The 26503-nt window shown below is 40.7% G+C and overlaps 2 protein-coding genes across 2 annotated transcripts; one reads left to right on the top strand and one right to left on the bottom strand.

Annotated features, from left to right (window-relative positions):
* SLC25A6 (solute carrier family 25 member 6) lies at nt 1–3747 on the top strand. Its single transcript, XM_084201252.1, has 4 exons — nt 1–172; nt 1375–1861; nt 2547–2687; nt 3099–3747. Exons 1-4 carry the CDS (start codon nt 62–64, stop codon nt 3254–3256), a joined length of 897 nt encoding a protein of 298 aa, XP_084057378.1. The 5' UTR covers nt 1–61; the 3' UTR covers nt 3257–3747.
* A 1633-nt stretch (nt 3748–5380) lies between these two features.
* LOC311151087 (granulocyte-macrophage colony-stimulating factor receptor subunit alpha-like) lies at nt 5381–23134 on the bottom strand. Its single transcript, XM_084201251.1, has 12 exons — nt 23091–23134; nt 17482–17599; nt 17146–17282; nt 16063–16183; nt 14647–14776; nt 14380–14555; nt 13390–13529; nt 11706–11738; nt 10667–10796; nt 9959–10052; nt 9188–9269; nt 5381–6402 (listed from the first exon to the last, which is right to left on the bottom strand). The coding sequence occupies exons 1-12, from the start codon at nt 23112–23114 to the stop codon at nt 6340–6342; spliced, it is 1248 nt and encodes a 415-aa protein (XP_084057377.1). The 5' UTR covers nt 23115–23134; the 3' UTR covers nt 5381–6339.
* Between the last annotated feature and the right edge of the window lie 3369 nt (nt 23135–26503).

The following is a 26503-nucleotide window of genomic DNA, read 5'->3' as shown; positions in this document are numbered from 1 at the left end:
CGCCCTTTCGGCTTGAGCGGCAGCAGCGTTTCCCTCCCGGCGGCTCCGGCGCGGCGCGAACATGGCGGACCAGGCCATCTCCTTCCTCAAGGACTTTCTGGCGGGCGGCGTCGCCGCCGCCATCAGCAAGACTGCGGTGGCGCCCATCGAGCGGGTCAAGCTCTTGCTCCAGGTCAGCGGCGCGGACGAGAACGGGCGGCGCGGGCAGCGCCTCTCTCTGCCCCCGCGGGCGCCGGGCCGGGCGAGGACAGAGGGACTGACGGGGGCGGGGGCCGCGGCCGGCGTGGGACAAAGGGCGCGAGCGAGGCGGCGGCAGCTGGCGGGAAGGTCACGTGAGCGGCGGCGGGGAAGCCGAAGCCGGTTCCGCCATGCGGGGCGGGGAGGGGGGGGGGAGGGAGGGCCGGACCGGATCGGGCCGAGGGGGGCGGCCGCCGCTGGTGTCACTTCCTGCCGCCCCCGCTCCCGGCGCCGAGGGCACGGCAGGGAGGGGAGGGCGGCCGCTCACCGCCGCCATCTTGGCGGCCTTCACGTGATGCGCGCCCGGGCCGCGATTGGGCCGCGGGCGGGGCGGAGTCGGGCCGTGGCCGGCGCGCGCGGCCCGGCGTGACCCGGTGGCGCCCAAGGTGACTCGAGTGACCTTCGCGGCGACACCGGCCCCGGCCGCGGGGCTGGCGGCTCCTCCCTCGCCCCCAGCCCCTGTCCCTCTGGCTGGCAGCTCTGTCGGCTAGCGCGGCTCTATCAGGCGATTTCCACCGCAGGCCCGTCTTTGTCAGTAAAGGCTCTCACCTCTACGTATGCCCAATCTATTTGTCGTGATGTATATGTCTTACACTTGCCCATGTACCTCACAGAATCAGTTTGGTAAAGACCTCAGAGAGATTTTGAAGCCCAACCTAATGCCACGTAGTCTAATTTAAAGTAGACTGTGGCACTGAGTGCCACGTCCAGTCTTGAACACTTCCAGGGATGGTTGCCTCACCAGTCTCTAAGTCTAATCCATTCACCATTCCAAAGTCTAATCACCTTTTGTCTGAAGAAATTCCTCCCCTAGTTCCCCCTAAACCTTCCTTGGCTCAGCTTGAGGCTGTCTTCTCTTGTCCTGTCACTAGTTGCCTGGGAGAAGAGGCTGGCTCTCACCTTGCTGTAGTCTCCTTTCAGGAAGTTGTAGAGGAATTGCTTGCAGTTTTCTCTTCTTGTTTTGCAAAGTCCTGATTTCTGAGAAAGCTTGGAAGCAATTTTAAGTCTTTTTCTTTATAATAGCAACAATTGTCACTCCGAATTAACAGCTTTGTTTTACAGTAGAAGCAGGTTTAAGCCCAGCTGCAGCATAGACCTGTCAGGGCAAGTGATCAGTATTTGTGTTTTTATTTGCAGGTGCAACATGCGAGTAAACAGATTGCTGCTGATAAGCAGTACAAGGGCATCATCGATTGTGTAGTGCGTATTCCAAAGGAACAAGGAGTGCTGTCTTTCTGGCGAGGAAACTTGGCAAATGTCATCAGATACTTCCCAACTCAAGCTCTTAATTTTGCCTTCAAGGATAAGTATAAGCAGGTGTTTTTGGGAGGTGTAGACAAGCACACTCAGTTCTGGAGGTATTTTGCTGGTAACCTGGCATCTGGTGGTGCAGCTGGAGCCACTTCCCTCTGCTTTGTCTACCCCTTGGATTTTGCAAGAACCCGTTTGGCTGCTGATGTTGGAAAAGCTGGCGCAGACAGAGAATTCTCTGGTCTTGGGGACTGTCTAGTCAAAATCACCAAGTCTGATGGTGTGCGTGGCTTGTACCAAGGGTTCAATGTCTCTGTCCAAGGCATCATCATCTATAGAGCTGCCTACTTTGGGATCTATGATACAGCAAAAGGTAATATTTCAGAGGGGATCTGAAAAGCCTGTTTTTAGAATTGTATTGTCTGGTTTTGGATATGTGAAGGTTAAGGGGGATATCAGTGCTACATCTGTGACACTGCTGTATACAGGGGAAAACTTAAATTGTGTTAATGGCAGCAGCCTGCCTGCAAGTACTGCTTTTGTACTTCAAGCAGTTGTTCCTAAGGCCAGGAGAGTATGTTGGTGACTAGACACAATTAGTATAATTTCTTTTTTGTTCAGTGCATACTGAAATTACACTGGACCAGTCCAAGTGTGTTTAGCAGAATGGGATTGAGCAGTGGTTTTGCAAAGTAATTTTTATGTTTGACATTTGGGGAAATAAACCATTGACGCTAATTTGTAGTGTAATGTTATCCAGAGGGACAGTGACTTAATTTAGTGATGTTTCTTTACTAAAAGCATAGTGAATAGGCAAGTTTTCTCATGCCAGTCTAAAAAGAATGCTTTTGCTTAAATTGTAACCTACTGTGATTACTGAGAAGAAATCTTCCAAATGTGACTTCAGTATGTTTCAAGTTTGTGAAGTGTGTTGCTGCAGTTTTATTTAGCGTATGGGTCTACAGTGTCTTATACTAATTCATCTAGTAAAATTGCTGTCATGGACCAGAGGAGGATGTGCAAGGTAAAAGCAAATTGCTGTCTTTGTTTTGCTGCAGGCATGCTCCCAGATCCCAGAAATACTCACATTGTTATCAGCTGGATGATTGCCCAGACAGTGACTGCTGTGGCTGGCGTGGTCTCCTATCCTTTCGACACAGTGCGGCGTAGGATGATGATGCAGTCAGGACGCAAAGGAGGTAGGCTGCAAATCCACAGAGCTGTTAACGCTGTTGAAACAGCATTAACAAGATGAAGTTGTCTTTTACTAATAGCCATCCTCAGAGTTTCAGTTCATTGTTTCATGAATCTGGTTTATTATATTGTACTCAAATGAGGAAATGCAGCAAGGCTCAATCTGAGATTGTCAGGATTTATCTTGAGGACTTTTCGTTATGGAACATTAAATTAAAAAAAATCGGCTGCCTGTTTGAATTGTTAAATTAAACAAAGATATTAAGAAGGAGGCATAATATTTTTAGTAAGTATTGTGTAACAGTTTTGAATTGTGGTTTGGGACATCACAAAGCAGTTAAGTGAAACAGGGCAGTTGTTAAAATTACCTGAGATGAGATAGGAATTAAGAATAACTCTTTGTTCTTTTCCTGCAGCTGATATCATGTACTCTGGAACAATTGACTGCTGGCGGAAGATTGCAAGAGATGAAGGAGGAAAGGCCTTCTTCAAGGGTGCATGGTCTAATGTTCTCAGAGGCATGGGGGGTGCTTTCGTGCTTGTGCTGTATGATGAATTCAAGAAAGTAATTTAAACAGCCTAAATAGAATTGGAAATCAAGTTGAGCAGATCATGTAGAATAACTACCATTATGGACCATTGACCTTCAAGAAATTCCTGTGAGTCTTATTTATCGGAGCCAGATGATACTTCTAGATGGGGCTAGAAACTGACATAGAGGACTGATCCACTTCTCTGTAACACGCATGAAAACACTGAATCTGGCAATTCAGTGTGACAGTTTTTCTTTACAGCAGTAAGGAATGAGTGGCGTTGGTTCTGGGTCCAAAGTTGTTAGGTCCAATTTAGGCAGAAAAACTATCATTTGCCTGTGGATCAGTCTTCAGTTTCAAGTCCTATCTTATAGGACCATAAAATTGTATTTGAAAGCATTTGCTAACAAATCATGTTTTTTTTCCACTTGTACTGAAGCACTATGTACCATTTTGCACAGCTGAACATCTAGCAACTTTGTTCTTAAATTGGGGCATTCTGCTGTAAAACAATAAACATACTTACTCAGTCTGTGTTGAAATTATTACATAAAAGCTTTGGAAAAGCCTCTTGTATTTGAAAACTTGTTTCAGATAATGGGTCCTCTGAAACCTTTACAAGCTTTTTAAAAAAATAATTAAATTTGAGAACTTAAGAGAGGAGGGGTGGGGAAGCATGGGTTATACTAATAGAAACCACTCCCATTCTTTGTGCCTGATAGTGTATGATGGGCTGCTGCAAGTGGCTTTTTGCATGATTTTTGGAAATTGATTTTCAACTTCTATGATTTAAAATTATGGGTGGGGGTTCAGTTGTAGTGCTAGGAAGATCCAAAGTACCAAGGACTGTTAAAAAGTAATGTTTCTTGGTAAAACAGCCTAAAATAAATAACTTTTTTGTCAAATCGGTATGGAAAGCATCATGGCATTCATGCAAAAACCCAGGAACCCAGTAAATGCCTTCAACTTCTGAGTGACCGATGTATTGTATTGTTGCTGCTGTTTGGAAACGTTGATAGTGCCATTCAGGCACTGTTTGGCCTCATCTGTAGCAGTGGCCAGTAGCTCTGTGGAAGGTTGAATTTAATCTGAAATGAGTTGCAGCCTAATAGGTGAAGTTGAAGGGTTGTGGGGGAGGGAATGTGTGTGCTTCTATGTAGCTGTAAAATAATAGATCAAAATAGGTCAGCCTTCAGTATTAATTGATTGATGTTTAGGCATGGTCAGAAGACCAGATTGAGTAATTTCTCATAACTGCTCTTTGAGATAATGTAATGCCTATGTGCTGTTCTTCATATGTATATAATCTTTTGTACTTTGTAATCTGCAAAGACACCCTAGAGGGACCAGTTGAGGAAAACAAGGAAAAAAAAAAAGGAAAAATGTCACTGTATGACTCATTGAAGGCTGACTGAGCTGTCTTGAGTTCTTCTGTGTGCCTTCTGAGATTGCTATTCAAGATGAAGTATTTAAAATACCTGCTTGGCTTTGGCTGGTTATTACCTTCCTCCTGAGTGTACTTTACCTTTTTCCTTTCACTGTTGCACAAGCACTGCTTTCAACATCTGTGTGTGAATGTAAGGACATTACACAGCTACCTTGTACACAGGCTACTGGCAAACTTTATGTACCTACTGCAGGTGGTTCTTACATCCTGTGTGGGAGTAGCAGCTCCCTCTCGTGCAGGCAGGTCATATGGTGATAACCCTGCCAATCAATTATCTGGGGGAGCAGGGGAAGACATTTTGTCTATTACAAAAACATTAATCAGGTTTCTTTCTGTATCAGTGCCTTGCAAGGGTAGAGCTAATGATGGGATACCTCCCTGTGAGAGAGCCCAAGCTTTGTGAGAGAAACCAAACCTGGTAGTTAACTTCAGCAGCCCCTGACAGGGACAGGACTTTCACACCCAGTCTCTCCTTCAGAACAAGGTTTAACTAAAAGAAATAAGTCCTAAATTTGCCCTAAACCAGGACACAGAGTTTCAGTCGATCTGCAATTTCCCTATGCTGTACATTGAATATGAACTAATTTGTGGTGTTCAGGTTTTTTTTTGTTTTTTTTTTTTTAATATATGGCTTCCCTTAGTCATGCAGCAGCAATTTCCAGTGTGTGATGCAGTTTAGGGATGTACGAGGCAAACAATAAATGAGACTTTTAAAAAAACCATTTGTTCTCTGTCTTATTGAAACAATGAAATTCATTAATTCTGAATAGTATAAACAGGAAAACATCCAGTGTTTGTAAAAGAAAATACTGGCATCTAAAGCCTATATTATTTTTAAAAGGCATTGGAAATAGCATTTGCACCCTTTGAAGGGAGAAACTAAAATACATTTGTAAAGGATTTTTACATTTAAGATCTAGCTATTAAATATTAGATTTTATTTCATTTCTCACAACTGTTAGATTTTTTTGAAGGCTTTCAATGCTATTTGTGTTACTTAAGTACGTACTAAAACTGCACAGGATCATAGTGTTGCAGAAGTCTATTTACAGTTGCCATACTGAGCTCATGAAATGGCTGACTGAGACCAGTATTAATAATTATATTAGACAAGTATAATTTTATTTTCCGTTCTTGTCTTGCATAAAGTTAATTGCACATACTGGGGTAGTTTGGTGGTACTGATGGAAGACCAAAGAGCAAATTTAAACACATTCTAAGTAGCTGGTTTGTGCTTTAGAAAATAACTGGGCATATAAAAATTACAGTAAAATTGCTGGGGCGTTATACGGCAAGGCTGTCAGCCTACAGGAAATCATTATAATGAGAGGAAAGAAGCTTCATAGCAATGACGACAAGAAGTAACAGCTTCATTCTGGTTAAGAGGGTTTGTCTCACATTGTGAAGAACCTCTTAGCAAGGTTTAAGCACTTCTTCAAAATAGGTGCTTGCAGAAAAGCTTAGTTGCCAGGCATCGTGGGTTTGAACAGTGGCAAAAGAACAAATTTCACTGATTTTTCTCCCTTTTATTCATCTGCTCCATTTAAGTCGATTTTAAGGGGACAAACACTTCTATAGGTGATTATATTCTTTTATAGGCTGTTTTGAAGTACTTGTCAGCAGGATCCACAATTTTCTTTCATATTGGGGAATCAGGTGTGTTTTTGGAAAGTTGGATCATTCTTCAATTGTAGTTAGTTTCTCAGTATAACTTTCTGTTGGTAGATGTACATATTCTGTCTAAAGGGAAAGAAAACTTGGTATCATGCAGTAAGCTACAAGTTGGTATCATCCCTGGACATTAGTTTCAGCAGTATCAAAGACATTCCATCTTGATCTTTTAATAGTTAATAAATGATTGCAAGGCAGGAGAAAACAGTTTTGAGGACAGTTAAGGAATGTTTCAATATGTGTGAGCAGTACTAGCTGTCAGCAGGAGGAAGAACAGAAGCTGGTTTAGACACTGGACAACTTTAGCTGAGGCAGTAGAAGGAATATATTTAGTCAATATTGGCTGAATTTCCCCTATGTAGGCATTGGCTAGGCACGTAGATAAAATATTTTGGTTGTTATCACACATTTTTACATTGGCTAACCTGGAGTTCTAGGAGAGTGCCTGCTGCTAGGTAAGATTGTAGTACTCAGAGACCACTCAGAGTTAAAGTTTTGAGGGAAGATAAATAACTAAAAAGAAAAAAAAAGGAGGGATAGTACTGGTGAGGAAAACAGGTTAGAAAAGCAAGCTTGCTGTCATACTGAGGGTATGTTGTGGAACATCAAACAAGGGTGTTCTGGAGACTTCTTTTCTAGGAAAGCTGTAGAATGGGTAAAGCACTGCAGGGCTTTGTGGTCATGGTGTTTTGGGCTACTTTACTGTTCTCCAATGAAAATGCACAAAGAGTGTGTCTTGCAAGTTCTTGGAATGTATTTAACTCCAGGCAAGAGGCTATAAAACTCGGTAATGGTGAGGAAAGCAAATGGGGAGAGTGACTAGAAAGTCATTGGTCTGTAGTAAGATGAGTAAAATAGAATGGATTAGAGGAGTGCAAGTTGTCTAATGCACTGAATGATTTGGTTGGTAGGATCTTAAAGCAAATAAAATTGGCAGTTCTTTAGCATGTATTAAAGATGCAGTGCACAAAGTTATGTTTTTTTAATCATGAGCTTTTCCAGCTATCTCAGAAAAAGTATTGTGTAATAGGAGAAAAGAATTAGAAAATGTGAAAGGTCATTGAGTAAATAAAGGGAAAATGAGGAAATGCAAACTTTAAAAAGGTGTGATTAGCAAAGGATGTTGCAGGTTTCAAAACAGCTCAAAAATCCATTAGCACTAAATGTCAGGGAGAGTGTTTGGTATTCAGTGTTGAAAATGTACTTTTTGTACTGTGTTATTTTAATAACTTTGAAGAATTACAACATTCAATCGGTGTTAAAGGTACTGAGTTTGGAGAGAAGTACAATAAGATTAGGTTTTAAGAGTAGATCTAACTTTTTAAACATGCCAAAACCATATGAATAATCTTCATAGCAGTGGTTGGCAAGTGTGAGCTAATGTGAGGGCTTCATTTAACTCTGGCAGCTGCTGCTGCATTGCTCCCTGCATGGAAGTGCCTGTGCCACAGTTTGCAGACCTGATCCACAAAGGCCTCTGGGTTGTAGTGGAGTGATTTGAGTGTGTTTGGTAGTGTATATGCACAGGAATTTGGAAGCCACTCAAGTTCAGGAAAAGCAAGCAATCCGTATGCAATTTTCCAAAAGCTGCTTGCTATTTTCCTAGCTATTATTATTTAATGTGATGGACTGTGGACTTCTGCTGCTCTGTAGCCTTAGCCTTAGGAAGTGCACAGGCGCTTCCACTTCTGGCAGCCTGGTAGGAGTGAGGAACCAGGTATTTATGACTTAAGGTGTATGAGGAAACCTACCTAAGTCACACTCCCACCTACTTTCTGTGAAAGCCAAAGGTGGTAGGACCAAACACAAATTAATCAGGACAGCAAGCTGGTATATAATTACCAAAACTGGAGAGCTTTAGTAGTCAGGGATTTGGGGGCTCTTTGTAAATGATTGAAGGAAAATATATGTGTCACTTTTGGAATCCTCATTGGAATGGGTGGTGTTGCTCACTGAATTTTAGGCAGTTAATGACTAACCTGAATTGCTGACTTAAAGTATGTCTTTGCTTTAGCCAGCTGAGGGAAAGCATCCCCTCACTATGCAGTCACCATACAAACCACTGCTCAAATGGATGGATTTGACAAGCGTGAATGGTTTGAAGCCTGGTTGTCGTGATGTGTGCAGATAGACAGAAGAGTTACTTGCTGTTGACAGTGTGCAGGTGTGTTAAGTACTGTAAACAGGAAAGGAATAAGTGTAAAAAGTAATGGATTTCAGGTGCATTAAATTAAGCTGCATTAAATTAAGGCACTTTAAATTAAGGTATTAAAAAGGCTTTTTAAAAGAAAGGCCAAATAAACATGCAGAATAGGCTGCACATGGATGCTGCAGTGTACTGGTCAAATACAATTTGCACAAAACACTGAAATTGAAAATCCTGAGTTGAAGCAAGAGGAAGTTAAACTGTTAAGTCTTTCCAGCCCTGTTGATTTACACTAAGTATAACAGGATTTTCACATAGGTATAGGTCAGGCTTATGAAATATATATTCACGTTATATCATGACCATTGATGTTTGAAAATGCTGATAGAAAATACATCCTCACTTGGGTTCTTTTTAAAGTATGAACAACAACCTTGCAAAGCTGCTATACACAGAAATAACTGTAAATTTATACTCAGTAAAAGTGTAAATTCTGGTCTTAAAATATGTCTGCAAATATTTCCAGGACTGACTTTTGTTTTAGTGTTGGCATAGAGCATTTCAGGTTTCAAAGCAGAATGGCTTGCATGACAGAAAATAGTTTTGGACCAAATGTTAACACTTATTTTTGTAAGTCAGTTCTTCTAGTCTTTGGCCTGTTGTGGTTTACAGTTAACAAAATTTAACTGAATTAAGAAGAAATCATACCTGGATATCGTCATCAGTTAATGCATTGAATTTGTCTCTTGGTTGTGGTATGGGAGGAAATAGGGTCTTCAAACTGCAGTACCTTTGGATAGAAAATGGGATTTGGGAGAAATTGAAAATACTGCTAATATAACTTATACAAACTTATTGTGGTGAAACTTAAGGACATTTTTTACTTTCAAGATTGAATATCTATTGCTCTACAAATTAAATGAGAAATAAAATATTTTCATTGGGGTAACTGGTGGGTAACTATTATTATACTTAGCATTTGGGTTATTAAGATTTATTTTGTGATTAGAATCACAGTAAATAAGTTATTAATAAATTACTTTGAATAAATCATGTGACATAACTTTCACCACTGAGTGAGAAGTTTTCTCAAAATAAAAATGTTAATTTGGATTCCCTCTTGTCTGTACTGTATACAGCCAATGGCTTCAAACCTACCTGGATGTTAAATACTTAAAAATAAGAACAAAAGAGGTTTTGTAGAATCTGGTAGAATCAATCACTTAGTAACTCTATATTAATATCTATATCTATAGATAGTTAATATCTATTCTGGTAGAATCAATCACTTAATAACATCGTTTCCCCCTTTTCCACTTAGTGATTTTGCATGCCAAAGGGTCCTCCAACAGCATTGCTGGTGGTAATAGTTCATGACATTGATAATCAGATTATTTTAATTTGCAGGCAAGAAAGTAGGATGTTGTAGGAATGTGTTTCATATAGATAATACTCTCTAGAGAAAAAAGATTGATTTACCTTTTGAAAAGACAACACAGGAGAAGTGTAATTGAGATTGTTCCAAGTGCAATCAGAAATAAAATCACAAACATAAAGTAATCTTTCCCTTGACCTGAAACAGCCAAGAGAGAGAAATATTTTAGCATGGTAAAAAAGCTGCCTTTCTGACTGTATGATGTAAGGAATGTGAATTTCACTCATTTTTTAATGTTCTAAAGGACTTCAATGTGACTTCATGATAGAATTTTGTCCAAAAATGCAGCTAGACTAGACATATTTTAAACCTTTTCAAATATTTAAAATTTAGATAATTAAAATTTAAATTTTTTTTAAATTCTGGAAAAAGAGAAGAATAAACAGACTTACAGAACAAGTAATAGAGCAAAATAGGGAAAAGAAAGATGCAGAAGAAAGGGGATGATATTTATGTAACAACCTAAGAGAACAGAGAGGCAGCCTCATCACAGCAGACCAAAGACAAGGGTGAGTCTGTCTCAGTCTGTTTCTGTAGCTCTGGCATCTGAGTAGCTGCTGCCTTCACAATCCCAGCTAATCAAAGGCTCTCCTGCCAGAGTATTGGAGCTACTCCTCCATGGTAATAAAATTCCCCCAGTTCCTTCCATGTAATTGGGTAAAAATTAAGATTTTATTCATTTCTGTGGCTGTGAGGAAGAAAGGGAAGCAAACAAAGTACTACTGGGAAAAAAAAAAAAATCAAAGTCTTACCAAACTCAATGGGTTCACTCCATTCCCCCCAGTTTGAGCTTACGAGACAGTTTTTCCCACGTGCTCTGATTTTCAGAGTGTATCTTTTTTTCTCATTGTAATTTTGGAATTCATATCTGTCATTCCTTACCTAAAAGGAGAGTGATCAGACTCTGCATTTCACCTCACAGGCAAATATTAACAAAGTGTGTGGATAAATTTCCTGGTACAGTTTCTAAAAAAAAATAATTTCTATAATTTTTTTTAGGTATGTACTATCTTGGCAGCAAAACTTCCAACAGTTGTTGGAAGCAATTGTTTTTGAATGTTAAAATGTTTTTTAAGTTTATTTTGTCTTTGATTTCTTTTGTTATGCTTTATGGACACGTTTTGGGGTTTTTTTTGTGTCCTTGTTTGTGGACCCTAAAGAAATCTGAAATACACCAAGAAGAAATTGGAGAAGTACCCTGTAAACTCCCCTTGCAACCTTCATGGGGATGAAAAAAGCGTGGATGGTGTCTGTCATCACTAAAAAGATTTAATGTTCTTGAGACAATACATTAACAGATATGTAATATTTGGCCTCATGATACTTTATACAAAGTCTGGAATCTGTCAAGCCCTTCCAAGGCTTAGAAGACCACTCATTTGTCAAGGGAAGACTGACAGTATTTATTAAATTTATTAAATCTATAAAATTCCCCAGGTTTAGAAGATTGTTGTGCTCCCTTTGCCTAGCTGTCCTGAGCTATCAGTGATATTATTCCAATGAGAAAGAGTGTTTCAGGTTTTTAGGAAGCAAAATGTCATATCTGTCAGGAGCAAAATCTATTTGTGCAATAGATGGAATGTCTGAAGTTTTGTGAAATGCGTGGAAAATTTTGCCTACCCCATCCAAAATGGATATATTAGGTTTACATTTAAAGATATCACAGGAAAATATTTTTCTGAATTCTCATTGCTACCTTGATACAAAACCTGTAGTTCTGTATTTTCTGTAATGGTATTTATATGCTTAAGTAGGCAAAAGCCCAGATTTGTATGTGACAAGAATACTTACACGAGGAAGCTTTTTCTCTTCTTTTGGCTCATCCTGCAAAACAAAGATAAATCTTCATTTTTTTAAAATCAATCTAATATTTCTCTGTATTGTTCTAAATTTTCTTGCTTTTGAAGATCATAAATTATTTTAAACTGAAAAATCAATCAGATAAATTCTCCAGTAATGTCCCAGAATAACAGCATTTTATTCAGTTTTGTCTTCCTACATTTCCTTTTAGAAAAGGAAGGAAACACTGATTATTTATCAGTAGATGTGAGAAGCTATATTATTTGCCACTAAGGGTATTTTTATACACACTATGCATCCTCATCCATATCCAAATTACACAAGCAATCACATCACCCTACAAACACAGCAGATCTGGAAGCTGTGATTTCACAATAGTTTGTGAAAATTGATGTGAATAGCGAATTTGCCCTCCTCCCAGTCAAAGTCTCTGTTAGACTTATCCATGCTCAGGGGCTTTCTGTGAAGAGCTGCTTACACATCCTATACAATCAAAATTTAATTAACTGGAATCAAACATTGACCTGGATCAAAGAACCTGAAAATTTTGAGGAAAAGAATAGGTTCAAAAATGAGTGAACAAACTCGACAGCAGTGACTTTTAGCAATGGTCTCAGAAAGCATTGAAAAGCTGAGGTCCTGGAAACATCTATCACATGTAATATCAGGATAGCCAGCATTATGGAAAACTCGGAAAGGTATAACTGGAAGGAATGTCTCATTACAGAAAAAACATCCACAGTGTGTCTTTGACTGTAAAGCAGACTAGCATTTATTTCCCCATCACTCATTGTCAGCTGAGTGCTTTCATCTTAGGACCTGATGGAAGTCATCAGCCTGTGCTGGGAATGAGCAGGGTGCAAACGAGTTGCTTAAACCTTAGATGTGTAGTGCTGCTTTAGCTGTCTTCTGTTGGTCTCTCCTGGAAGGTGTGAGTTCTGGCTGCCCTCTCCATGTCAGTACTGCTGGTGCCTTTGGCACCTCAAGGGCTGAGAAGCACCTACTGCTCCACAGCAGGGAGCCCTGGTGTGCCCTGACCCTTAGGAGATATTTGTGCCCCTGTGCAGCCACCTACATTGAGGTGTCTCAATCTAGGAGATGAATTTCCTACCCAAATGTAGAAATCTACACTGAACCCCATCCATTCTGATTGTGGCACAGGAAACATTAATCTTTCAAAGAAACGTTTTTACAATATTGCTATATTGTGATCTATATATTTATGTAAAACTTCATAAACATTTCACACAAGATCTTACTGTCAAATTATACCAAACAGCTGGAAAGCAGCATTGCTGCAATTGCTCCTTGTACCAATAGGTACCAAGGTAGATGCTATTAACCCACAAAAGATACCAAATCCAGATAATCCAAACAGCCTGCAAGCTGTTGGTCTTGTTTTTAATAAACAAATGAGATTTAAGGATGTGTGGCTTTATTGCAGTTGTATATTTCTGTTTAACCCTTAGCTGATCTTCCCTGTAATGGTGTTGTGGCTGAGCAATTGCTACCATGGTAAGCCTCTGAGCTGCAGAAGCTCGTGACAGCTGGGTATGAGACCAGGAGAACACTACAGCTTATGAGAGAAAAATTAACAAAGTCAGAAATGTACATATTATAGGTATGCATGAGCATAGGTACGGTACCAAACACAAACCAAGAAAATGTTTTTTACCTTATTTTGTATGCTAATTTCATACTGAAAACACTTTGTGTTTTCCACATGACTTGTAAGGGGTGGATGCCATGTAATTATGCAACCCATAGGATCTCTGGTACAATGGGCAGTGACATTTAATGGAGCAGTGAGTATTTCTGGGGAAAAAACGGAATAATTAATATAGGCACGGTCAGTAAACAGCTACAACTCATGGCTTCACAGCAAAATGCATGTGAAGGGGAGGCAGCTGATGTACAACTGTGGGCTGCTGGGGCTAACTGAAGTTATCTGCCAAACACCAGTAAAATACCTAACCAGAACTTGAGAATATATCACTGCAGTTTTTGGACATCTGAAGTAAATGAAGTTCATATTAAGAAAAGTTAAAATTTTGTGTAATTCACTAGCGCAATCAGCAGGGTTCCATTTTCTTCTACATCTGTTTTCCAACCTCGTATTGACAATGCAAGTTTGCATAGGAGAAAGGAAGGAAGTTTTTGTGTGTGTGGTATTATCCACGATGCATTCAAGACATCTGAATTGGAGTGCCTATAATGTAGTTGACTCAGCATGACCTGATTTCTCTTGGGGCTTAAACACTTAATTCACAGAGGTACCCACATATTTAACTAATGCCATCCTAATTTGGAAGTTGAACCTCACTCTGGTTTTAGGACATGTAGCTCTTAGAGAGGTGTGAGATTAAGGGATGTTAAAATAAGCCCTTAGGAAAGGTGGCCATGAAAACCTAACCATTGTGTTTCATTACTGGGAATCCATGACTGTGTCCACACCTCTTATCTCTGCAGATTTTTCAGGCTGCCTCTGCTTGGTTTAGTCAAGTTTTGGGGCTATATTCTGTTAGGTGTTGGAAGCAAAGACTGCCCTGCAGTGCAGGATCCTGCAACAGCTACAGACTTTGTTTTAATATGCTTTTCAAGAAAAAAAAATCCCCACTTCCTTATTTTATAAAGCAGTAATAAAGTAAAATGCTCAATTACTTACCAATTTTGTACAGGTCAATGTACTCATCATAGAACTGGATCAGGGACTCATTGCTAGACCCATTCACCAGGAAGTAAGCTTTTTCCATCCCTATGCTCACGTTTTGGAAGATACATCCCACATTTCTGCGATTTTCATCTTTAATGTAAAGCTCACATTCCATCTCTTCTTCATCGCTGCATACAGCAAAGTATTTTAGTTAAACAGGGGCACTGTGATGTGTTGAATGAGAATTCAGACTTCCCTGTCTCAAGCAGACCTACTTACCTTGACTTCTGCCAGTAGAGAAAATACTGTGTGTCTGCTGGAGCATCCCTTCCTGCCTGCCAAGTGCAGTTCATGAGGAAGATGTTATAAATCACACAGGAGAAGTTTTCAATGGCTGACCCATTCATGCCTGCAAACACAGGAATATCCATGATGAGGAAAAACCATGTGACCCCTTCAAGCTGGAGGGTCATGGCACACACTTAGGTACGTTAGATACCTGCAAGCCCAGCTAGTTATTGCTTGGGTTAGGAATGACCACTGAGAGAAAACTCTCACTCCACTTTAACTGCCTCTGAACTGTGAAACCTGTCAGTGAAGCATTCCAGAAGTAAAGGAAGGCACATTGCCTTTTCATACCATCCATGCTGCCACAAAGAGAAGTATTTCTCCTTTTGCAATTAATGCACAGGGAACTACTCCTGGCATGTTTACACAGAGGACTTAAAAAGCTGAGACTTTTAGGGGTAACATTTGACTTTTTCCCGCTCTCCAATCAAGCAGGCTCCTCCTTAGATCTTTCCACTTTTATGTTGGTGACAGAGACTTCTTGTTTTGCTTTTCGGGAGCACATTGAAACGGGAACCTCATTTCTTTTGGAGGTTCCTCGTGGCTGGGCTGTGCAGGCACGCTCAGCCTCTTCCTCTCTCCTCCTGCAACCACCACTTTTCTGCTTCTTTCTGTGGTATGTCCTAAATTCAGTGAAAGCATGGAGGCTTCCTGTGCTACTGACTCCATCCCTCTCCAGGGCCCAATAAGGAGGGCTACCTAATGGAAGAGCAGGGGAATCCTCTGGGGAAGCTGCACACTTGAAAGGTAGCGCCAGCAGGGGATACACACCGAAGTTTTGGGTGTTCTGGCTTATATTTTGAGGTTTTCTGCTGGCAAATATAAAGGAAGAGAAGAGCAGCAAGCATTTTCTCTGCTCAGACATGAGAAAGCTGCTAATCCATCACCTCTCTCATGCTTTAAATACCCCAGTTACACACAGCTGCAGCACTGGTGGCTGGGGAATTTTAATGGAGAACTCTGAGCTGAGAAGGAAGGGAAAAATGGGTCACAACAAACTCATCAACAGCCCAGTAAAAAGGCATTCAATAAATAAGTACTAACATCTTAATTTGTAACAGCCAGAAGAGTTATTTGAATCCACCCTTAAATCACTAATTTATTAGCATTTTGGAGCCTTAGTATAAAAGAAAACAATGCATTTATGGATATATCTGTTGTAATACATCTCTTGCAGAATGATGGAGACATTTATTACAGAGCAAATAATTTTAACAGATCTGAAAAAAAAAAGCTTTAATAGAAAATATAGCAGTTACCTACTATGTAAGTAACTGTTTTCTAAGGCAGTGTTTACCTTTAACAGATTTCAAATACATAAAACCATAGCCAGACCACAGACATTACCTCCAGGGAGAAAGCTGCATTGTTTTGAGATGTTTGTGTTTGGCACTTCGATGATAAAGGTTGCCCCTTTGTGCATAGGCATGTACAGTTCCACTGGAAAGCTGCATAGTGGACTATCCACCTGTAAAGAGAACATGGTATTTTATTTCTCTGCTTTTCCTCTTCTGATGTTAGATGAGGCTGCCTATGAAAGTGCAACTCAGGACTGCAGTTCCATGTATTTGTATGTTTTTTGTTCCAAAACTAGCACTCTCTTTTAGCACTCGAGGGTGATATAGAATGGAACTAAGGAATCAAAAACATAACTGCACAAAAAGCTTTGCAGCTCAGGAGTTGGATGCTACACTAGTGTGCAACTGTTTTAGGAGACTAATAGTAGCCCAGTGGCATAACAGAAGATGGCAAGAACATAGGGGAGCCACAAAGGAATTTAATCAAAGGATTAAGCAAAACAAAAGTCCTCATCTGACCTGCCCAGGCTTTAAAAAGTGTCTGTGGTGATAAAGATAAGATAAAGATTTGTACTGTGTATTTCTAAGGCACCTGCTTTGCTAGGCTAAATAAGCCATCTCTATCTCTGTCAAGCTTCCTATTTTCCTCTTTTGATAATGTGGGTTTATAACACAGCCTGGGCTACAGACATGATCCTGTTTACTGGGAAACAAGTGAAGAATTTAAGATAACCAATACCATAGCAGGGTTTCTGAGATTTTTTTTTTTTTGTGGGGGGGGTCTCTTGTTATGTCTCTTTAAAGTCTCTAAAAGTCTCACTTAATCTCACAGCCCCTTCTTTTCAGCAGCTACATCTCTACTCATGATTCAACACAGCTATCAGGCTATCACTTTCTTTCTACTTTGGTGTCAGAATTTCAATTCTTTAGTATGCATTGGGTGCTCATCTCACAGTAAATGCACCCTGGCATTCCTGATGGCTTTCTACAGCCCCTAAGAGATCAAGCTGTGGACTGCAAACAGACACGTGTCAGATGTTATCTGCAACATTCATGTTTTCCAAAATGAAAAATTTTCCAAATGAAATTGATAAAAGATATGAATATTTATCTCAATGAATAGCAAGTTTACCTCTGTGTCAGTATATTCCATGCCTCTGTCCATGATGATACATTTGTACTCAGAGAAATTCCTGCTGCTCTCCCAGGACAGTTCCATTTTTCTCCAGTCCACATTCACATTTGTAATAGGTGATTCCTGTGTGTCTGCTGAAAGTGTTGCAGTATAAATTCAGTAAGGATATGCAATTACTTTTGTTGAATACTATATTACTTTTTGTTGAATTGCTATCTTAAGCCTGGTATCTGCCAAGCTTAAGATAGCAATTGCCAGTTTCATTCCAAGTATCTCTGATAAATGAAGAATTAAACCTTGTTTCTCAGATTATATCTGCAAAAACGTACTTACACTCCATACACTGGATGTCAGCATGCAAGGGATGAAATAGCATCATGTACCATGTAATCATACAAATGAGTCCAAGGGTATCAAACATATTTCCTTCTCTGGAAAGAGATATTGAAACCTTCAGAAAGAAAAAGGAAAATATTAAAAGAGATGAAGGGAAAATAATGTTGAAGTGTATTTTGGTTTTGAAAAGCCTTTTTTTTTTTTAAATATCCTTTAGAGAAGCCAAGCAGAGGATGTGCTTCAGGCACCTCGCTGAACTAACTGAAAAGCCATGATACTGCCTATAACAAAGTAGTTTGAGATAAAGAGGCCACGGACTTTCATGATGATAAACACACTCACTGTATTCAGGGCAGAGACCATGACTGAGAATTACTTTTTCCCCACATATCTAACCATGCCATCTAACTATACAATCAGAAAGTCAGGTTTTCTTGCTTTCTGATCCTGTGAACATCACAATGCTGTTCTTTGCATTAGCAGCTAGAATGGTGCTGATAACACACCAGTGTTTTGGCTGTGGCTGAGCAGTGCTGGCACAGCACCAGGGTTGTCTCTCCAATGCCATCCCACCAACTCTGGAGAGGCCAGTGGGATGAGGGTGAGCCAGAGGCTGGGAGGGAACATGGCCAGGACTGCTGACCTCAACTGATAGAGATATTCCCTATAATATGGCATCATGATCAGCAATAAAACCTGGGAGAAAGAAGGATTGGGATGGGATGAGGCATTTCTGGTGCAGACATTTGACATCCAAAGGAACTGCCATGTGTACTGCAGCCCCCTGTCCCAGGGAATGGCTGGATATTGTCTGCTGAGGGGAACTAGAGAATAAGGAAGAGAGGGGAGTGAGAAAGCAGCTTGATGGGCAGCTGGTGGCCAACCAAGGTCAGGGCACTACAGTATTTATTCCTGTCACAAATGGGTCTCCACTTTTCAAACTACATAACTCCCACTGCTCTAGAGGTTTCCATCTGTCATCTTAGATAGCATGAGTTCTATTTGTCATTATAGTGCAAGGATTTTGTATCACCAGGGCTTCATACCTCCTCGAAGTTTCTGGCAAGGCAGCTCCTCTAGGCACTCTCTGTTCCTAGACCTTGCAGCAGTCACCTGACTCCTCTTTTCCACATCCCACCAATACACTCTTTTATACCACTTGTTCTTATTGGTTACAGGTGTGGCCTGTTAAGATCAGGCCTGTTTCTAATCTTTAGTAATTGGTCCAGCTGTAACTCATAGGGGGATAAGATTACCTTCTATACCACCTTCATTTACCCATAAGGTATCCCCCTACAATTCCCTTTTTTTTTCTTTTAACCACAGAGTTGCAGAATTTCCAAAAGTACATATTCAAATAAATTAACATCATGACATATCTGTATATTTAATTTAGAACTAAGAGTTATACAAGTGTTCCAACAGCATGGCACAGCACAGATATGTATATTCCTAAATGTTAGTTCAGTTCCACATCTCTTCCCAGTTTACAAAGCACCCATCTCCAAGGTCTTTTACACTCATATTAAACAACCATCAATAGCTGTAATTGATATATTTTACCAATAGTTTAGTATTTAAATCCTGTTCCCCCGAATTCACAGGGTTATCTGGTCAGATGCTGTTCCCCCGAATCTTCGGGGTTATCTGGTCAGATCCTGAATCCACGGGGAAATACATTTTAGTCCCAAATCACGTTGGGGTCTCCACTTCTTGTCTTAGAGATCATGAGTTCTACCATCATTATAGTGCAAGGATTTCATATTGCCAGAGCCTCAAAGTTTCTGGCGCTGCAGCTCCTCTACGCACTGTCGGTCCTTGCAGCAGTGACCTGACTCCTCTTTTCCACATCCCACCAATCCTCTCTTTTATACCACTTGTTCTTATTGGTTACAGGTGCAGGCTGTTGAGATCAGGCCTGCTTCTAATATTTAGTAATTGGCCCAGCCCCAACTGATTGGGGGATAATATTACTGTCTACACCACTTTCATTTACCCATACTGTATTCCCCTACATCCATCCATACAAAATAGTCTACTTCAAATTTTATCTTGCTTCAGTGTCAGAACCAAGGAGCCACATGTTTCAGATCACTGTAGGCAATTTAAATTAATAAGGAAGTGTGAGCACCTGTAAAGGATGATTCCACATTCATTCATGTGGTATGGAGGACTGAGCAAAGCTAGTCAAACACTGGCATCAGCTCTTGTCAAACATTGCTCGTCTTATGTACAATTTTCTTTTTCTCCAAGGAGGTTAAAATGCTTTGGAAAAGATTTCTCTATTCCCAGCTTTTTTTTTTTTCTACATGAAGAACCATCTCTGGTTAAATTTTCATTTGCTTTAGCATTGTCTAGCAGTGCAACTTCGTAGTAGCAATTTTCTTGTTTACAGATAGTACTAAGGATAATTCTAAAACTGAATTAAATTCTTACAAACTCAGGAAAAAGAGAAATGTGGTAATATTTTGTTACTAGTCAGCCCTTCTAAATTTACTTTTATGGTCATCTCAGATCGCTGATTTCAAACTGACTCCACTTGTGATAAAAGCAAAACCCCACCCTGATGTTCCAAGTAAGTCATTGTGTAATCGTGAATATTTTCAGAAGGCATGTCGCATTTCCTGGAAACTGGCTTGCTGCGACATCTCCATCACGGTCCCCAGGATTCAAGCTGGGCTAGGACACCACACTGGGGTTACAACAGAGACAGACTCTTCACTGCAACCTGCTTATCTCCTGCAGCATCCATATTTGTAAATCATCATGCCACAGTAAGGATGTGGCCAAGGCTGCTGGGAAGCGATACGATACTGAAGAATCTCAAGTACAAACAGTATGGAGGATTGGCCATTGAATTCTCTCTGAGATATTGTCTCAGTAGTTATTCCACTTTCCCATGCTCTCAGGGACCACCCAGTAATGCACATGAGAACCCTGAGACCTGTTGTCCTAGTTAGTCTCTTAATCATATTTTCTCTGTTTTGGCCCTTCTGTTCAGTCACTCAACACTTTCCTTTTTCTTTCCTCATGTTTCTTTTCTAGGCATTTGTTTTCCTGTTCTTTGGCAGCTGCTCACCTTTCCTTTATTTTCTTTTTCCATTTTTTCTTGAGATCTCCCTCTCTCTGTTCTGATTACTCCTGTTCTTTCAAAATCTCCCTCAGGTTTCCTACACATGACTGCTACCCCATATTGCAAGGAGCCTTCATGCTTCCTCATGGAAATGCTCATCCTGGGACACTGCCATAGGAATCATCCACAGCCCTGTCTGCTTAGAGAAGTGTTTGCTGGCATCATTGTCTCCATGCTCTGGACATTTCATTGGACATGCACTGGGAATAGCAGGGCCTGTAAGCATTCCCTTTCCTCATAAGAAATGATCATTCCAGCTGAATGCCCATAGCCAGGTTCTCTGGTTTTTCTCTGCCTGCAGGCAGGATGGGCAATGTAGGAGCTGTGGTGAGCCCTGAGCCATTCACCTGAGCAATCCAGACCTTCTGTACAGTGGCCAAACAGGTGGCTCCAACATCATATTATCAGGAATTTTCTGCCTCCAGGACCTCCACTCTCTCCCAGACTGGTCTTCCTCAGACAGGTGTGGTAAAGCTCTCTCTGGTCTGAAGTCAACTCAGTATTGAAGGTACCAGAAAGAACACTGATGTCAAAATGATTGTGAGTGTTATTTGGAGGATCAGACCAGAAGAACCATGCATATTCTGCTGTAAGCAGTATTTCCTCATATTTCATCAAAATAGAATTTATTGGGATGAAAATGCCCAAACTGGATGATTTTTTTCTGCCTTTCTTCTTTCCTTTTTCTCCCCTGGCCAGCCTCAGAAGGGTGTGCCTATCCTGCTACGCAGGGGAAAGCCCCAGGTGTACTCAAGCACCTGTTTTCCAGACACCTCAGTTCTTAGCTCACTCCCTAACTCTCTCCAGGACAGTTTGTTATCAGCCCAGTCTATCCTCCTTATCAATGTGTCAGAAGGAAAATACTGTCAGGTAGCCTGTAGTGGTTTCTACAAAAAGCATGCACTAAATACTGACTTAAGCACTCTCAATTCATACCCTCTTAGTCTATTGTCTTTGCTCTTAGGCTGTGAGTGCAGGATGGTACCAGAAAATGTCACCTGAGACCAGTGACTTATTTTCTTCAGTATCACTGGGAAAACTAGGAAAAAAGAAAAATCAGTATCTCCTGCCCATGGCACACTTCCAGAAATGAAACTTTGTGTTTTACTCATAGGGTAATGTGAGGATAAACTGATACTTATACATTGCTGAGAAATGGAGACTATCATACACTGGCTAAGCCTTCCTGGAAGCATTGAAATAGGAATAGGAACGTTACAATGGATGCCAAGCAATGAAATATTATTATGAAATTGCTGCCTAAATACAACTATTTCAGTTTTTAGATCAGAATTCAGATTCCTGTGGATGATACAAAACTCGGAGAAGCAGGTGCTATGCGACTATTTTTGCTTCAGAGGGACCTGGAGAAGTTGCAGAAATGGGATGACAAGAATCTTTTGGAATTCAGCAAAGAAAGGTGCTGAGTCCTCTGCTTGGGGAGGAATCCCCCCTGGCACCAGCAGAGGCTGAGATCCACCTGGAAAGCATTCTGCAAAGAGCACAGGCTGACCACGGGCCAGTGGTGCGCACTTGCAGAACAGAAGAGCAAAGGCACCCTGGGCTGCATGAGGCAGTGCTGCCAGCAGGTCAAGAGAGGTGTTCCTGGAGTGCCCTGCCTTGTTCTGGGGTCCCCAGGAGAAGAAAGATATGGAGCTGCTGGAGGGAGTCCAGCAAAAGGGCTCTGACCCATGAGAAGAGCTGAGAAATCTGGGGTTGTTCACCCTGGAGAGGTGAAGGCTCAGCAGGATGTTGTCCATGTGTACAAATACCCAGCTGTGGGGAATGAGAAAGAGCCAAGCTCTGCTCAGTGGGGACAACTGACTGGACAAGAAGCAATGGGCAAAAACTGAAATAATGGAAATTCAATTTAAACACAAGAAAACACCTTCTACTGTGAGGTAGTCAACTACTTGAACAGGGTTTCCAGGAAAGCTTTGAAGTCTCCAGTGTTGGAGACACTGACTGGACAAAGCCCTGAGCAACCTGCTGTAGCTGACCCTGCTCTAAGCAAGGCTTGGGATAGGACAATTTCCAGAAGTGCCTTCCAGCCTCAACCATCCCATGATTTTGTGATCTACTCTTTCCCCACTCAGGAAATAGAAATCTACATATTTCTAGTTAATTTATAGAAAGGGTACAGAAAATAGCATTTCTTTCAGTTATTGAAAAATAGATATCAGATAAAATATGTCAAGCAGTGCAGTAGATATCACAGACATTTCATAGTCTTCCTTGGATCTTGCAGAAATCTTTAGAAATTTTGTATTTACTCATTTCTACTTTTAATCAAATAGGCAAAAGAATCCTCACAATAGTCTACACAATTCCTTAAACTCGAAGGACACTAATCCATATTTTGTACATGTGCAAATATGACTGTACCCAACTTAATCCCTAGAAGAATTTGTATCCTGCAAAAAATCTTCTGTGGCACAAAAAAAAAATCAACACAGAACATAGAGAGACCTACCTCCTCTTGAAAAGCTCTCTTCATTTATCTTGTTTGATTTTGGTTTGCAGCAACGTGTAGTTGTTGTCACATGCAGAAATCTGGAAATGTTTTGCTCTGCCAGTTAGCTTTGTTCTACTGCGTGACAAGATTAAGTAACAAATGCTGCAAATTAGAAAGCTGCTCACTTTATCATTTCCCTTACTCTTTTTGAGCTTCCTTAAGTTTCCTGATTGGCAGATGTTAACAATTTCACATGAAGAAATCGTGCAACTAACTCTTCCTTCCTGTTATGTCAGATGAGCTAAGCATTATTAGCCACAATATGCGAGCACATTACCCAAAAATACATAAATACTCAGCAGGGTCACAGCATATCAACATGCTCATAGAAATACCACCTCTGTAAATGAACAGATTTTCATAAATAACATGTTCTGGAAATAACAGTGGTGTTGTGTGACTAGTCCATGTTTAAAGTGACTGCCTGTCTATGCTGGCTATGGCCCCTGCACAGGCTCAGGCTCTCCTTTGAGGAAGATCAGTTCTTAGCAGGTATATGCAAACAGCCAAGAAAGTTCTGTCTTGCATATTTGCAGGCAAAGAAATGCCAAGGAAAACACCAGACCCAAATTTCTGAACTTTCTCACTGCTGACTACGGGTTGGTTTTGTTTGGGTCATCTTAGGCTGCAATATCGTGTTAGGTGAAAAAGTGCCTGACTGAAAAAATTAAAAGAAAATGTCCAAAGCATTTTCTGAATAACATTGTGTTACATTTGCAAAAATCTTTGCAGTCATGTAAGTATGAAAGGCATAATCCATTTTATTTGCTTTAAATTTCAGCAGCTTCAGATGTGGCTCTGACTGTTAGTCACTTCCCCATTTGTTTTACATGACGTCTGATATGTAGTTATGTAATCTGCATGAAATGGATATTTTTTACTATTTCCTGCTGTTCTTGGATGCTTTTAGCAAGCATGAGTTCATTTAACCCCTGCCTTCCACTCCCAACACAGGCACAATTGTAGGAAGGTGAAGAATTCCCTAGCCTTCTAAGGTGTGAGGGAGGATCCTTAGTGGTTAGTTTTCCAAAGGAAGAACTGTTCTTAACCCTGCTGTCATTGAACCAAAATTGTAGGGTGAGTTTGTTTGTTTGTTTGTTTGTTTGTTTTGCTAGTGTATGTGCCCAGATCCACCACCAGCAAACTACAGACTTCAAATTTTAAACCTCTTTGCCTTTCAGTCCACACTGCTCAGTTTTGCCCAGCTTTACCCAGTGGTTCCCACTAGAAGGACATGTTAATATTATGTTCCTTTTCAAATCCTTGTGTGAAAAAAACCTAGGTAAGTGAAATGAGTAACAGTTTAGTCACAGCATGTGTGAGGCAGGGCACAGCTCCAGAATTTTGTCTCTAGAATCAAATACTGGCATTGGCTCAGTCCTTGCCAGCTTTTCCAGTACCTTGGGAACAGGACATGCGTGTTTCAAATCTTCTACTCACTAAAGGATTTAATTTGCTTATTTTATGCAGCCTAAAAGAAGCACATCCAGTACATGTGTAGTCCTAATTCAGTGTGATCTGAAATTGTCTATTCATCAACTATGCTCTGCTTGGGTACCACCCCTCTCCCCAGGGACCACTGCCCCCCTGAGTAACCTTTCTGAAGCATCGTCCTGCCATGTCACAGGTATTTGTGGTGCAAGGTGTGTGTCAGTGTGCCTGATTAATTTTGGTGAGGGGATTTGCATGCTGTTGTGATGGCATGTCTGGTGAGGTTCTGGATGAAGTGAAGATGGTATTACAGTAACACCTGACCAGTACCTTCAGGCTGCCCAAACAGTGACTGAATTAGTTTTAAAAGATCCATTTGTATGCCGTATGAGGAGGGGCTCACCATCCCTGGAAGTGTTCAAGAAATGACTGGATGTGGCACTGAGCTGCATGGCTTTGTTGAAGAGTTGGTGGTGTTAGGTCAAGGATTGGTCTCAATGATCTTGAAGGGCTTTTTCAACCTTGATCATTCTGTGATTCAATGATTTTGCATTGTAGCCTGGACTACTTCATCAGGTTCTGTCTGTAACACCCTTCCTGAGTCAGTTGAATATGTTATCCCTCTCCAGGAGAAAACAGAAAACAAATGAGCAGTTTGTTAAGGTTCTAATTAACAAGACCCCCATGCCATGTCTTGAGTGTCTTGAAACCGTCTTTATTATACTTTACTACTCCCTCCCTCAGGCTGAGCCACCGGATGGTTGTTCATAGCTCATGGCTAGGTTTTGGTGGACTGGAGCCAAACTATGCCTCACTCTGGCAATTTTGCCTAAGAGGAGAGTTGCTGTGCAAGGTTGTATAAACCAGTGCAGTCTGTCACAGCCCCACCACCCTTTTAGCAAGCTACTGTGAGCATTTCCACTCTGAGCACTGCTACATACTGGGAAAAATACACAGATGGTGCACAAGTGTGTCCAGCATGAATTCAGCCCCTTTTAGAACTCTGCTTTGTTGTTCTGACCTCCTGCTAAAAGCCTCCCAGGTGAGTCTTTGACCAGAATGTAATCATTAACTGTGTCAGAGGCAGTGGGTGTGCCAAGAGCTGTTTGTGTTCAGCCATGGTATAAGCTGGGGAAAGTACAGCGCTGGAAGGCTCCCCAGCACTGGAACGTGTCCAGGAACAACTGTTCCCAGCATTAGTTCAGCCAGGATTTACAAGTAATGTCCTGAACAGCTCCTGGACATAGTCCAGAGGTTAGCTCAGGCCAGGGCTAATTTCTAAAGGTAGTTTGCATGTGTCCACTTTATTTAGGGGTTTAAGAAAGGGTGTCTGGACTCTTATATGTAAATTGGCCCCGTGCAAGAAAATCATCCCAGGAATGTTTAGTCTAATAATAAAACATCTAGTACCACAATAAAATTAGTCTAATAATCAAATAGCAATGTTCAAATGTCTAGTGTAAAAATCTGAGAGAATCTAATTTTTCTAGTTGCCCATGTGTACTTTAAGAGCTCCAAAGAAACTTCTAGTGTGAACGAATGCATTTTTGACAGTAGAACAATGAAATTCAGGCATCAGAATTCTAAAAATTTTATTAATCTCAATAAATTAATCATTAATCTTTTTAATATGAGACAGAAAGACATTTATTTTTCCTTAAGATTAAAACGTAACTAAAACTTGTTGAATCAAATATTCCAATCATATTTACTAAATAGAAGATATCCAATAAGGAAAACTTACCCAAAGAGTTAAAATTAGCCAAAACTAAAAGCAAATACAATGGCATTTAAAAAAGATTGCACATGCGGTATCGTTCTCTCCTGGCTGCATCACTCTTTTATACAAGAAAAAGAAGAAAGTAAAGAAGTGGCAGACTTTCCTCAGGGATGTACAGTTGACTAAGAAATGCACTTTCAAACTCCTCCCTTTTTCTTGG

The sequence above is a fragment of the Fringilla coelebs genome, assembly GCF_963513975.1.
Source record: "Fringilla coelebs genome assembly, chromosome: 2".
In the NCBI taxonomy this organism is placed as follows: Eukaryota; Metazoa; Chordata; class Aves; order Passeriformes; family Fringillidae; genus Fringilla; species Fringilla coelebs.
Note: the sequence above shows the minus strand (reverse complement) of the source record. Positions and strands in the feature narration are given on the sequence as shown.

What these genes read in the sequence shown, in the direction of transcription:
- LOC311151087 (XM_084201251.1), bottom strand. Translation starts at nt 23,114, where the DNA reads ATGAAGAGAGCTTTTCAAGAGGAG. An exon ending in TGGAATATACTGACACAGAG is followed by an intron (nt 16,184 to 17,145) that starts GTAAACTTGCTA and finishes TTCTCTTTACAG; the next exon opens with GTGGATAGTCCACTATGCAG. An exon ending in ATGCAGCTTTCTCCCTGGAG is followed by an intron (nt 14,777 to 16,062) that starts GTAATGTCTGTG and finishes CTGTGTTTGCAG; the next exon opens with GCATGAATGGGTCAGCCATT.
- SLC25A6 (XM_084201252.1), top strand. Translation starts at nt 62, where the DNA reads ATGGCGGACCAGGCCATCTCCTTCCTCAAGGACTTTCTGGCGGGCGGC. An exon ending in GGGTCAAGCTCTTGCTCCAG is followed by an intron (nt 173 to 1,374) that starts GTCAGCGGCGCG and finishes TTTTATTTGCAG; the next exon opens with GTGCAACATGCGAGTAAACA. An exon ending in GCAGTCAGGACGCAAAGGAG is followed by an intron (nt 2,688 to 3,098) that starts GTAGGCTGCAAA and finishes CTTTTCCTGCAG; the next exon opens with CTGATATCATGTACTCTGGA.